Source organism: Equus quagga, chromosome 5 (assembly GCF_021613505.1).
Source record: "Equus quagga isolate Etosha38 chromosome 5, UCLA_HA_Equagga_1.0, whole genome shotgun sequence".
Lineage (NCBI taxonomy): Eukaryota > Metazoa > Chordata > Mammalia > Perissodactyla > Equidae > Equus > Equus quagga.
In genome coordinates, this window is record NC_060271.1 from 111,905,902 (window position 1) to 111,919,285 (window position 13,384).

The following is a 13,384-nucleotide window of genomic DNA, read 5'->3' on the forward strand; positions in this document are numbered from 1 at the left end:
CGCAAGCAATTTAAAAGATCTCATGAAAGAAGCATATTTGTACTCATAGACAGAAACCCATTCAAGCAGAGAGCAGTGTGAATGGAGGAGGATGTCTAAATGCTACGATCTCATAAAACTCTTCGGTAAGACAGTTAGGGACCGTGGAGGAACTCACCCACTCGGAAGTTCGTGGCCGTCAGGGTGTCGGCAGCATGACCATTCTCACTAATGAGAGTGGTGGTGTTCCCCTTCTCACAGCTGTTCTGACAGCTGCCCTTGGTGCAGGTCACTTTACAGATGCTCGGAGTAAAGACCACCTTGATACGGCCAGTGTGGTTACTCACTAGGAGTGGAGGCAGGGAGAAAAAGAACAACAAACACATCAGCTTAGTATCCATGAACTTGCTTTGGGAGGTTTAAAAAAAAAAAAAAAGGAAAAAAGAAAGAAAAGGAGCAAGAGGAGGAAAGAGAGAGCCCACAACCCGACAGGTTTAAGGAAAGAGGGAAGCCTTTAGTGCTCGCTGCTCTGTATCCAGTGGTGTCTCTGAAACAGGAGTAGGAAGCTTAGCAAACAGAACTCTGGGATGCACTCCAAAACCACATTTGAAGTCGAGTCACTGGAGTGGGATTACTAACCACAATGCTGCACTTTATTCACGGGCAGACAAAGAGCAGTACCGAGGGCACAGATGAAATAGCCAACCCTGACAGGCAGATGTAATGCAAAGAGGTTGGCCATGCACCTAGTGGTGAATAAACTCTTGTGTCCTCGACTTGCATACTTTCCCTGTTTCTCTACTTATTAAGTCACTATTTGCAGCCCGACCCCTGGAAATGTTTTAGGCATGCGGCATGTCTGAAAACATCTGTCTCAAATCTCCTGGCACTCTCAGCTGAAGTGATCAAATCCTGTGACGCAGCTGCAGGAGCCCATTTCTTTTTCACAACTCAGGGGCATTATTTCTCCACATAAATTTATGCAACATATATTTTCTTGTACTGTGAACAGGGTCCATCTAAGAAAAAGTGAAGCCAGGTCACAAGGCTAAAGGGTTGCCTCTATTAAAATACTATCCTGGAGCTTTCACTGCTTTCACTCACAGGCCACTTCAAGCAGGTATTTCTTTCATTCACATGGCCCTCTTTTAAACACCAAATGCTATAACTTGACAGCACAGCAGAGGCAGCACAGTATCACAAAACGGGCACTAATTTACAAGTCAATTCTGGGTTGTAATCCTGGCTCAGTCATGATATGACTTTAGACATGTCATTTCACCTTTTCTCCAAGAGATGAGAGAATTGGAACTGATGTTTTCTAGCCTGTTCTAACTTTCAATGTCTATATCAGGGGTCAGCAAACTATAGCCCCGTGATCAAATCTGGCCCACAGACTACGTTCGTAAATAACGTTTTATTGGAACACAGCCACACTCGTTCGTTTATGTATTGTCTAAGGCTGCTTTTGCACTGTAACAGCAGAGCTGCACAGAGAATATATGGTCTCACCCAGAACTGCCGTTCACAGCCAGGTCCCAATCTAAACTCTCTGGCAAAGTGCGATACAGAAACCCCAATGTGACTTCTGAGTTTGCAACATGCCCCCGGCAAGTCCTTCCGCTTTCCAGGAGCCTGGGCAGAAAGCAAAGATGGAAGCTGGCAGCTGAAGGGGGATGGCTCATCTTTGAGCATTAAGGCCGGTAGGAAGCAGCCCTTCCTGTTGTCACTGTGTGACTGCAGTGGCCAAGGGGAGACCGGCTCTGGGTCCGCCTTTCTTCTGCCAGCCCCCGCCCCCCAGAGCAGAGCAGCAATTCTCCCCCTATATACTGCTTTGGTTTGACCAAGATTACACTTTCAGAAAATCATTCAAGAGGCCTCTATAGGCCCTCAACAAAATAAACTGTGGTCAAAATCTGAGCTTAGAAACAAAAATCTTAACCAAAGAAGCCATTAGAATTTCAAGGGGGGAATAGGATCTCAAAGGTCTTTCAACACAACTTCTATTTGAACACTTCTAGTTACAGAGAGCTCATTATCTACTAAGAAAGCCCATTCTAGTTACGGGCAGTCCCTAGCAAGTGCTATTATTTTTTGAGCTGAAGTATGTCCTAATAGTCAGTTATACCCATTAATCCTAATTCTGCTGCCATGATCTCACAATGTAATGCCTCTTCCACAAGACAGACCCTCAACTACTCAAAGATAACTGCCACACAAGCAAAGAAAGCTGAAGTTACAAGGGACTTGAAGAGATCAGCTCGGGTAGGCCCTCTCGCTTAAGAGAAGAAAACAATTCCTCCAGAGAACAAACACCGTCAGTTCTTTTCAAATGTTTTTCCAAGACACTTTCTTCACCAGTGGTTCTAACACAAGAGATCAGGGCACACAGTCTGAGGGGGAGAGACATCCTAGTGGCCAGTCAGGTCTTCCAGCACCTGGCAAAATGGCACCCAGAAACTTTTTCTATACAGGGCCAAATAGTAAATATTTTAGCCTTGCAGGCCTAAAGAACTCTGTTGCAATCATTCAATTCTGCTGTGATAGCAGAAAAGCAGACTATCAAAAACAATATGTAAATGAATGGGCATGGCTGTGTGCCAACAGAACTTTAAAGATACATAGTTTGCAGCCCACTGCTTTAAATGTTTATATGACATTTTAAAGTTTTCTGGGACTATACCTCAGGATTTTTTTTTTGGTGAGGAAGATTGGCTCTGAGCTAACATCCATTGCCAATCTTCTGCTTTTTGCTTGAGGAAGATTGTCCCAGAGCTAACATCTGTGCCAATCTTCCTCTATTTTGTATGTGGGATGCAGCCACAGCATTGCATGATGAGAGGTGTATAGGTCTGCACCTGGGATCTGAACCTGCGAACCCCAGACGACCAAAGCAGAGCATGCGAACTTAACCACTCTGCCACCAGGCCGGCCCTATACTTCAGAAATTTTAAAAACTACAATAGAATGCTTTTCCACAATCAGACAAAAGTCATCTAGTTTGATCTGGTTTCTTACAGTAGCAGAAAAGAATTAGCTTACTCTCTAAGTTGTCAGACCATGCTCACAAATATCTTGAGAATACATTGTGTGTGTGTGTGAAGCCGAAGAAAAAAGAGACAATATCATCCCATTTCAAAAGAATATAAACTTCTATTTTTTCTGGCTCTTGGTACAATAATGAAATTAGAAATGGCGTGCCAACTATTTTGTCTTCTCTGGCATTAACTCGTAGTACCAGCAGCTGCCATGCAGATGCTCAGACCGTCACCTAAATTATGCTCACTTAGGCGAACTGAGACATCCAAAGAAAGCAAGCACTTCATCATTATTCTCATTTCACCTCCCAGCTACAGTAGTCACTTTATAGGCACTTGAGAGTCTCTAGGCCTATTGTTTTTAAAAACTTATTATGTTTCTTTGCCAAAAAAAATTTTTGGCCTGGAATCATCTGGATTTTCAAAAGGCAGAGACAGTTTCATATGATTTAATTCTGATTTTTACAATGTTCACATCTTCTTGGAAGCAGAAGATGCATTTTATTTCATATTTCCCCATGTGTTTTACAAGCATTCTCTTCTAAAGTAATCTAATTCTAAAACAGACACTTGTATTCTCAGTGGGTCCTCTTCTGTCTTCATGAAGCATTTATAAGTTGATTATAATTAGTTTCAGTTTTCCACGTCAATCTCAAAATCAGTATCGAAAAACTCAACTGTTTTCAACTCTAGATGTCATTCATAGCTCTAATAGGATCGCTGTAAACATTAAATGGATTAGAAAATACACTCTTCTATCCACTCCTTTAAAAATTATCTCCACGTATCTAGGGTATCACATAAAAAATCTAAGAACTCGAAACTAAGGTACACAGCTCTGAGTTTCGAATTCTTCATGTGTCAAGCTGAAGACAATACCACTCATCTCTCAAGACTTCAGTGCGAATTCAGTAACAGCGGCCTTTCTACAGAGGCCATTTGGTCTTAAGAGGCATTTCCTCAAATGCCTTGAATAAATACTCAAGGACCTCAGGTGCCTTGCATGGAGTAGGTAACCAATAAAGGTGGAATAAATGAAGTGACCCAAAGGATGGCTGTACAACCCCGTGATCGGGGACTCATAGGATCCTGGAGGTCCTTCGGGTCTAAGGCCTTGCTTCACCAGTGAGGGAACTGAAGCCCACAGTCCCACCAGTGGCAGAAGACTGTCCCTGGTAGCACCTATTGGCTGATTAAGAATTATAAATCTGAGAAGCAAGTGTCAGGCCAGTCAGGAGTTAATAGGGAAACTGTTGGCACAGCTTTCATGCTTGGTCCCTCTGACCAAAAAATGTAATTTTTAGATCCCCGTAGGTAAATCAGCCCCAGAAATCTTAAGCAAGCACTTTCAAACCTTGGACTTTAGAGGCCTTGGCTAGAAACATTAGATTGCCTGGAGCCATGTAGTACCTCCATTGGGCCTCCTAGTCGGTCAGTCAAGACACTTAAGAGTCAACATCCTGTCTACAGCTTCTGCCAGACCCTGTGTGAATTTATACCTCCAAGAAGAGGCACTGGCACATGGCTTAGAATAAACCACAGATATTCAGAGTGAATGGAGAATGGGATGGAAGTGAAGCCGATACCCTCCCAATATAAAAAGGCTCTCATTTCTGCTTCCCAGTCATGACAGAGAAAAATTCAAAAATGTGAAAAGTGTTCTTGACAAATGGACTTCAGTCTAGAAAAGAGCACAGTTGCCATCTTTCAGTCATTAGACTAGGATGTGACCAAAAGCAAAGGGAGCCAAAGAAATAAGTATAACCAGTGCAAGACTCACATCAGATGTCATGAACAAGTACAGCCTTCTCCGCATTCATCTAGAATGCTGCGACAGCACATCAGCGTTCATCCAACTTAAACAACAGAGGCCAACCAGCACAGGCAATATCCTCTGGGAAGGAGAAGCAACCTCTCCGTGGTTAAAAGCCATCACCCTGCCCATTAACTAAAGGCACCGCGGAACTGATTCAATACACAGGTCACGTGTGAGAGAAAGTGAGCTAACAGCTCAATCTCCCACTTGTAATCCATTGCTTGCCCGAAGGCCAAGAATTCTTTGAAGGATAAATCATAAAAGTATTAAATAATGCTTAGAAAAACAGGACTTGATTGTTCAGCTCCCCAGGCTTGCTTAACTCCTCCTGGACTATTAAAATAATGCCCATAGAATACTCTGTGTTCCTCAAGAAAGGTGCTATGTAAATAGAAATTAATATCAATCTATTACTTCATCAGATTGCTCCAGTCATAGAAAACTCTCCAAGAAGGAAACTCAGATGAGATCTCTAGTTCTGATGTGGGCCCTTCCTCAGATAAGAATCCAGAGTTGTGTTCCAGCACTCTCTCTTGAGTTTTTCCAGTTAGAAGTAACTAAATGAAGAGGTAGAGAGAGCAGTAGTTGCTACACAGGTGATATAAATTAAAACATCCAGGCTTCCTCCTCCTTGCAATTCTCCCTTAATGTTCACTGAAGGAAACTGTATGTCAGTCACTCATCACCCTTACACATAGACACACACACACACGACTTCCTTTCATTTTTATACATATAAGGAGACAGAGCTAAAGACAGGCAAAGAAGGAAAGTATATTTAATCTAAGAATAAATTTCTGGATATATTCTGAGTTTCTTAAAGAGTTGATTATTGCTCATCAAAAAAGCAGGTACTAAATGTATACTAAACTTGAAAATGTAAATACAGTCCCCAAAATATCCATTTGGGAAGAAATACAGCAGCTACCTAGTCACAAACTCTCAAGTAGGACCCTCACTTATTGTTTCACTGAGAAAACAGAAGCTACAAAGACATAGGCCTACAACTTACCTGGATCTGCAGTAGTCCTGCCTTCCTCCTGATGAAGGCTGGTGGTCCTATCCAATGCCAACCCCGCACTGAAGCAATGGATACCCTTCCCCTCTTGTCTACTCAAAGACTCCCTCTCTTCACGCCCATCAGCATGCAAACATGCTGTACTGTCTCCTATCTCTCCAGAATATCCCTCTTCTCATTGTCCCTAATTCACTCTATTGCAGATATTGCTCAATTTCTCTACTCTCCTTACAGCAGAACACCACAAAAGAGCTGCTCTATTGGCTGTCTCCACTATCTCCCCCCTGCCCATTCTCCCTTGAACCTGCTACAATCAAGTTTTCACTGTCAACACTTCACCAAAGCTGCCCTTTTGAAGGTCACCAGTGGCCTCCATGTTGTCAAGTCCAACAACAAATTTTCTGGCTCTTACTCAAACTTTCAGCCTATCGGACCAAACACTCTGCTTCATAAGGCACTTTCTTCACCTGGTTTCTAGGTTACTCTGTTCTCTCAGGGCTCTCTCCTACTTGCTGGCTATTCCTCCTCATGATCGTATCCAGGGGAGGGCCCCAGTGCTCCGTCTTTGTAGCCTTCTCATTCCTATATTAACTTCCTAGATGGTATCACTCTGTCCTATTCTCATGGATTTAAACACCATCTACAGACTTCTGTATAGAAAATGTTTAACTCTAGCATGGACCATCTCTACCGTGTGTGTGTGCGTGCGCACACGTACGCACAGATGGATACTGGAGATGTGTGTGTATCTAATAATCCAACTGCTTATAGGATTTTGCTAGGTAGATGTCTAACGTCTATGAGACACCTCAAACAAAACATATTCAAAATTAAGCTTTGATTTCTCCTTGTCCCCAAAATCCAAACCTGTTCTTCAAGCCTTCCCCTGTCATGGAAAATGTCAAGTACATTCTTGACTCCTTTTTTTTGGCAGGGGGAGGAGGGGTGTTCATTTGAGACTCAATACAACAGCAAATCCTGTTAGCTTTATTTCCAGAAGGAGGGAATTTCTCACCACCTCCATGGCAAACACTCTGGTACAATCCACCATCATCCCTTATCTGGATTATTTCAATAGTTTCCTAGCTGGACTCCCTGCTTCCACCTTTGTCCTCCTACAGTTTACTCTCCACAGCATTCAGAGCATCCTTTATTAACTTATGTCAGTCATCATGGCGCTCCTCCCTCCAGCGGCTTCCCATCTCAATCAGAATAGAAGCCAAAGGCCTCACAACGGCCTACAGGGCCCTCCACAAGCCGTGACCCCCTTGAGCTCATCTCCTACAACTCCCCCCAACCCACTCATTCTCACTTCCTTGTTATTCCTCAAATACTGGACACACTCCTGTCTCAGGCCTTTGCACTTGCTGTTCCCCTGCCAAGAATACTCTTCTCCAGATATACACAGCTTCCTCCCTGACCTCCTTCAAGACTTTTCCAGAATGTCAAATTATCGGGAAACTTTTCCTGACTACCAGACATAAAACTGCACCACCCCCACCCATTAGCTATCCACCGTACCCTGCTTTACAGTTCACATGTATTATAAATACACTTTATATATTTAGTGCTTGATTCTTGACATAAAAACACAAACTCCATGAGAGCAGAAATGTGTCTCGTCATACCCAACATGTGTCTCATAGTAGGTGCTCAAGAAGTAATAACTGAATAAGTGAACGAATAGGCTTCATTGACAGGCAACTAGTAACAAATAATATTTACCTATGGGATAATTGTCAGCAGTGTTGAAAAAAAAAGAAAGAACACTCCTATGAAACCTTTGGCCTCAAAACATATTTGTTATATGCTATATTTGTCATGGAGAAATATTTTAGCCATAAAAGTTTCAGATCAAGGGAAAGCATAGTTGTTATTCAGGAAACCCTGCAACCATTACAAAACATTTTTCCCCAAAATCATTAAAACGTTACCCAAAAATGGCCAATATAAAAAAGCAAAAATTTTCAATTTAACATGCCGATGAGAGAATAACTAAATAAAGAACAGGAAATAGAAAACTTTCAATTTTTCAAAAGAAAAACAGACAATTATTTGCTCCCCAAAATTCACAAAATATTATGCAAAAAACAAACACATAACGGAAACTTCCTCTAATTTTTTAAGTAAAACTTATGATGTATAAGGAGTTTTTAAACATATTTTTGACTTACTAAGCATTCATTCCCTTTGTTAGGCAAAGAACAGAGCGGAAATTGAAAACACTACCCCCCAGATTCTGCAGTCTGACGTGAATTGCCACTAGGCCATAAAATCCACCCAAAAAGAGAAACACATTTTGGTTGGCAGCTTGAGGAGACTGGCCAAGGGTCCAACCAGAGATCTTGCAATATGACGGCAGATTTCATCCCAAATTTCCACTTACTTCAGGAGTCAGGTCTAATTTCCTGTTTCACTCATTTAATCTTTGTTTTACCTTGACTCTCGATTCAAGGACTAAGATTTTCACCTAGAATCACATTTTCTCACCTTCAATCTTGCCCTGCCAGCCAGACTCCACTGCCCCCCATAGGACTTGAAAAAGAACACCTTGAAACCATGGGATTGTTTTAATCTTTCCATTTTCTCCTTGGAGTCTTCCCTCTCTAAACACCAATCATAAGTTCTCTTCTCTAAAAATGTTTTTTAAAAGGTCCTATTTTTATCCCTGGGACAAAATCAAATATGTTTGAAGGTATAATATATTTTACAGTCAAAAGACTAACTTGTACCCAACAAGTAGTTTACTCACCCAGCAGGATCTGACCCAGCGTTGGGAGAAAGAAAACACAGTTGGTAATAAAAAGTGGAGAACTAGCAAAACAAACCAATGGCTTATTGACATTTTCATTTTCTGACCTCTTTTGTAAAATATTTTTCTTTAACATCATAGACCCTGAGGGGATTCAACTGTCCAGGCATACTTCACTCTACAAATGAGGAACGCCCAGGAAAGTTCGGGACAGGCTCTGGGACTACAGGCCATGGAAAAAGGTGACAGCACTTGCCGAAGTCACCACAACTAATAAGAGACAGCAAAGGGGCACACTCCTCAGTCCTGGTGTCCTGCAAGTGCACCAGACTGTCCCATGGTGTCTTTCCTTCAACATGAGCTTAAAAACTCACCTATCTAGAACATATGTGGAAATCTCTCCTCTGCGTCTAATCCTGAACATCATTCCATTCAGAATGGACAGTGGTATTTGAAATGCTGTGATAAAGAGCTGAAGAAACACATCACCAAGATGACAGCACTTAAGTCAGTGCATAACTTAAAAAGAAGTAAAAGAGAAAGTGAGGGAGGGTGAGAGAGCTCACTTGACCTATTTTCTCAATTCTAAGTTGGGAAGGGAACCCACCAATCTGGATCTAGAATCCTGACAATCATGGGAGCCATATTGGGGAGGGTTAAATGAGTTTGTCCAGGGATTTTCCTTTTTTTTTTCTTTTTGGTATCAACATTCCAGGTGTTACTCTGAGAGGATGTCTCCCAAGGGAGAAATATCATTTATCAATTCTTTTTTTTTTTTTTTTTTAAAGATTGGCACCTGAGCTAACATCTGTTGCCCATCTTCTTTCCTTTTTTTTTTTCCTCCCCAAAGCCCCCCAGTACACAGTTGTATATTCTAGTTGTGAGTGCCTCTGGTTGTGCCATGTGGGACACCACCTCAGCATGGCCTGACAAGCAGTGCCGTGTCCCCACCCAGGGTCCGAACTGGTGAAACCCTGGGCCGCTGAAGTGGAGTGCGCGAACTTAACCACGCGGCTACAGGGCTGGCCCCAGAAATACCATTTAAAAGATGCCTTTTTTCATGTGAAAAATCTCTACCTCCCTTAAAGGACCTGTGCCAGTCTGCAGCAGACAGCTTTAGATTCCACCCCACGGCGATGGGAATAGAGGCTTAAGCATAACTGACAAGAAGAGGACTTCACTGTTGTCCCCAAATCAAGAGAACAAGTTGCACAGCAGTAAACACTTACCTGTCTTCTATCTCTAATACTCATACATTCCGGCTAGTTTGCTTGGGCTCCTTACAGAAACACTGGGTTAGATATGCTTCACATGACTCAAATTTTCTGTCCCTTAATTTTGGAACAGAATTAGGTTTTATTTATCCCCACATTTGTTGTTTTTCCAAAGAAGTAAATGGAGGCATTTGTTATCAGTCTATCACTCACCATTTCCATAAATAACATCTGTTTATTCGTATATGGAGAAGCAAGTCTGACTAAAAGGATAAATATCTAACTGGACTATTTGTTTGCCAAGGAACAAATTTCATGACTTATTCACAAGCTTGATTAAGTGGAGACCATTTCTCGTGAGGGTCTTGGATTACCTCTACCATATACTTTGAGAATTAGGATTCCATATAATCAATATGCTTGTTATGACAAATATTTCTGACACAATCAAATTCCACAAAAGGAAATTAAGACTCTTTCCCACCTAGATCCAATCTAGCCTCATCTGCTACAGCATCCCCATGTACAGCCAGGGCATTAGCCAGACCGAACTGCCCAATGGTCCTCACTCGCACGCCTACTTCCTTCAGACGCAGCTTCCTAACTCTAGAAAACCTTTCCTCCTTTTTTCCCCACCTTTCGTCCTTTTGACCAAACTCAACTAGACCCTCCCTCCATGATCTTGAGCAACTTAGGCACGACCAAACATTACAACCCCACATTTTCTCCTGGCTCTTTGCACATACTTCTATTATGTATGTTCCTCTACTTTTCCAATCTTCCTTAGGCCTCAATCAAGCCAAAGAAAACAGTTTATATTCTTAGCCTCCTTTTCTATTTATAACAAATGTTCCACCTGGTGACTCTCCCTCTTTGGGAACGGGAACGAATACGTGGTGAGGGGAGTGACATGGGAAGGAATGCAGGGAGGGAAATGCAGATAAATGGATCAAATTTAGTGAACTCAGGCTAGGAATATATGGGAATTACATTTTCTAAAAGATGGGGCAGAGAAGCAACTTTTACTCAAACAACTAATAACTGGAAGCCACAAAGCTTTGAAGGAGGTGAATGCTGTCAGGGTTCCACTACCTTCATAAGGGGGCTTAGAAATTTCTCTCTTACACTAAACGGGACACAAGGAAGAAAATGGCCTATTACATTTTACAAAATTTAAGTTCTGCTTTAAAGAAAAAAGATGTCAAAATACAGGACAAAGAAGGAAACCAAAACCTCCTGCACCCTGTCCAGCCATTCTGAGTCACTGGAGCTGCCAGGCCAGAAGAAGACACCTTGATGGCCCTCTGAGGGATTCCAATTCTTTCATATAGGCAATAAAAATCCAGAGCAAACAAAAATATTACAATTTGAATACATTTTATTTTAAGAAGCATTAAGGAAGCTGAAGATATGAACATTTTTGCAACTGTTGATACAATTCTCAACTTTGATGGATTTAATAGAAAGAAAAATCTGTGGAAGCAATTAGTTATATAGAAGAAAGTTGGCATTGTTAGATCTCTGAAGTAATTTAGAATCATAGAATCAGGGGTACCCAGGCCTGCAGAATACAGATTCTGTCATTTACATCCCCTCCCCACCCCTTCACCCACCAGCACAAACTTCTCTCTGGCTCCGTTTTTAAATGACTCCATCAAATGGCCCCAACAATTCTCCTTCAAGGGGTTACTGCCAAATTCAATGGATCTCATCATTACAAAAGATTTCTCCCTCAATATCGCCTTTCTCAAAGTCATCATACTATATCTAGCTATACTCCAGTATTATGTGATAAATAAAATTCAAAAATGATTAGTTGCCAATAAAAAATTAATTACATCAGTAATTGCACGTTGTAAGTTTTCCAGCTGTGAGTTAATTCTTTTCAGGTCACTCATTTTCAACTTCCTCTTATGCTTTTGACACTATTAAGACAGTGCCTCTTCTGTCAGACCCTATGATGATTTTAAAATCTATCCACAAATTCTTTGATTCTTCTTTCTTCAAGAGGTAAAGTCTCATTCTCTTTCCTTTCAGCATAGGCTAGTCTTAGTGACTCATGTCTAAAGAACAGAATAAAGTGGAAGTGATGGTTCCCAACTTCAGGGACTAGATCATAAAGAAAAGGCACTACAGCTTCTGTCTTGGTCTCTCTCTCTTGGATCACTCGCTCTGGGGAAAGCCAGCTCCCATGCTGTGAGAAGACTCGAGGAGCCTATGGAGAAGCCCATGTGGCAAAGAACCAAAGTCTCCAGCCAACAGCCATGTGAGTGAGCCATCCTGAAAGTAGATCTTCTAGCCCCAGTCAAGCTTTCAGATGATCACAGCCCCTGCTGATACTCTAACTGCAATTTCAGGAAAGAACCTGACCCAGAACCAATCAGCTATGGTACGTCTGAATTCCTGACCCATAGAAACTATAAGATAATGTTTGCTGCTTTAGACCACTAAGGTTTAGAGTAACTTGTTACACGACAATAGATAACTAATATAAATGTGCACACACTCCCCTGCTTTTTTTTTTTTTTTTTTTTTTTGCCTAGATTGAGAATACAGAAGCAGAATTTATGGACTTTTCTAAATGTACAGAGCACTATCTGCATGATTGATGGACTCATGAAGCATGTATTGAGCGCCTACTAACTACAGAGCTCAAAAACCACAATCGTGTAAAGTACCCCTTTCACAGGCAAGGAAACTACAAAGACATTGATCAGAAACTGGACCAAGGTCATTTTGTCAGGAAATGGTAGAGCTGGGATTTCAACACAAGCCTTTGTTCTTTCCTCACTACCCCCAATGCCTCTCCTACACTTTTAAAGAGGATTACAGTGAAAATCTTGACACTAAGCACTTGGGATGTAGGTTGGGATGAGGGAGAGAAACACACTGAGCACATACTATGTATTTGGCAGTAGAGTAGGTATCGTATCCTTCATCTCATTCATTCTTACAACAGTCCTATGGAGTAAGTGTTAAGATTTTCATTTGACAGAGAAACTAATACTCAGAGGCTCAGTGCAACAGGATACAGTACAACCACTCACAGGCTCCGCCCTCCAAGATCTTGGAACCTAGAGTGGAAGAAAGACATACACAGAATAGTGCCACCCAAATCATCTACTTCACAAGATTGTGGCAGGGGCCATATGAAGTAATTTGTATGGATATAGTTCATAAGCTGTTAAATACTATGCAAAGGCAAGAGGATATCATTACATGTGGTCAGCTCTCAGTGGAGCACCTGTGAGAAAAAAAAACTAGTAGTGATATTTACCCCATGATATACGATATAGGAAAACCCAAAAGAGCTTCTAAATACAGGAAAATTTCATCTCTAGATGTTTTCTTTCATGATCAAAATTATGATTAAAGACTCTAGAACAAAGTAAAATTCCACTGTGGACTTTGGTTCCTCCATAATTTCCAGATAAGACCTGATTGCTTGACTTTGTTTGAAAGGTATTAAAATGGATTTCACCCAGCAGTAGGAACCCACTGATTAGAAAGACTTATTTTGCATTTGAATAATCTAAGTTAAATAATTCTTGCCAGAAGCTCTATATT

The 13,384-nt window shown here is 41.4% G+C and overlaps 1 protein-coding gene across 10 annotated transcripts in view; it reads right to left on the reverse strand.

Moving 5' to 3' along the window:
* Positions 1-13,384, reverse strand: part of LTBP1 (latent transforming growth factor beta binding protein 1) — a 383,440-nt gene that overhangs the window by 228,000 nt on the left and 142,056 nt on the right. For 7 of the 10 annotated variants that reach the window (XM_046660943.1, XM_046660942.1, XM_046660944.1 and 4 more), the window contains exon 5: positions 158-325. The exons of 1 other annotated variant lie outside the window; for it this stretch is intronic. In XM_046660943.1, the coding sequence (XP_046516899.1) occupies positions 158-325 (168 nt within the window). Of the gene's footprint in view, positions 1-157; positions 535-13,384 lie in introns of those variants that run through there. 2 more of the 10 variants (XM_046660949.1, XM_046660950.1) reach the window with 2 other exon arrangements.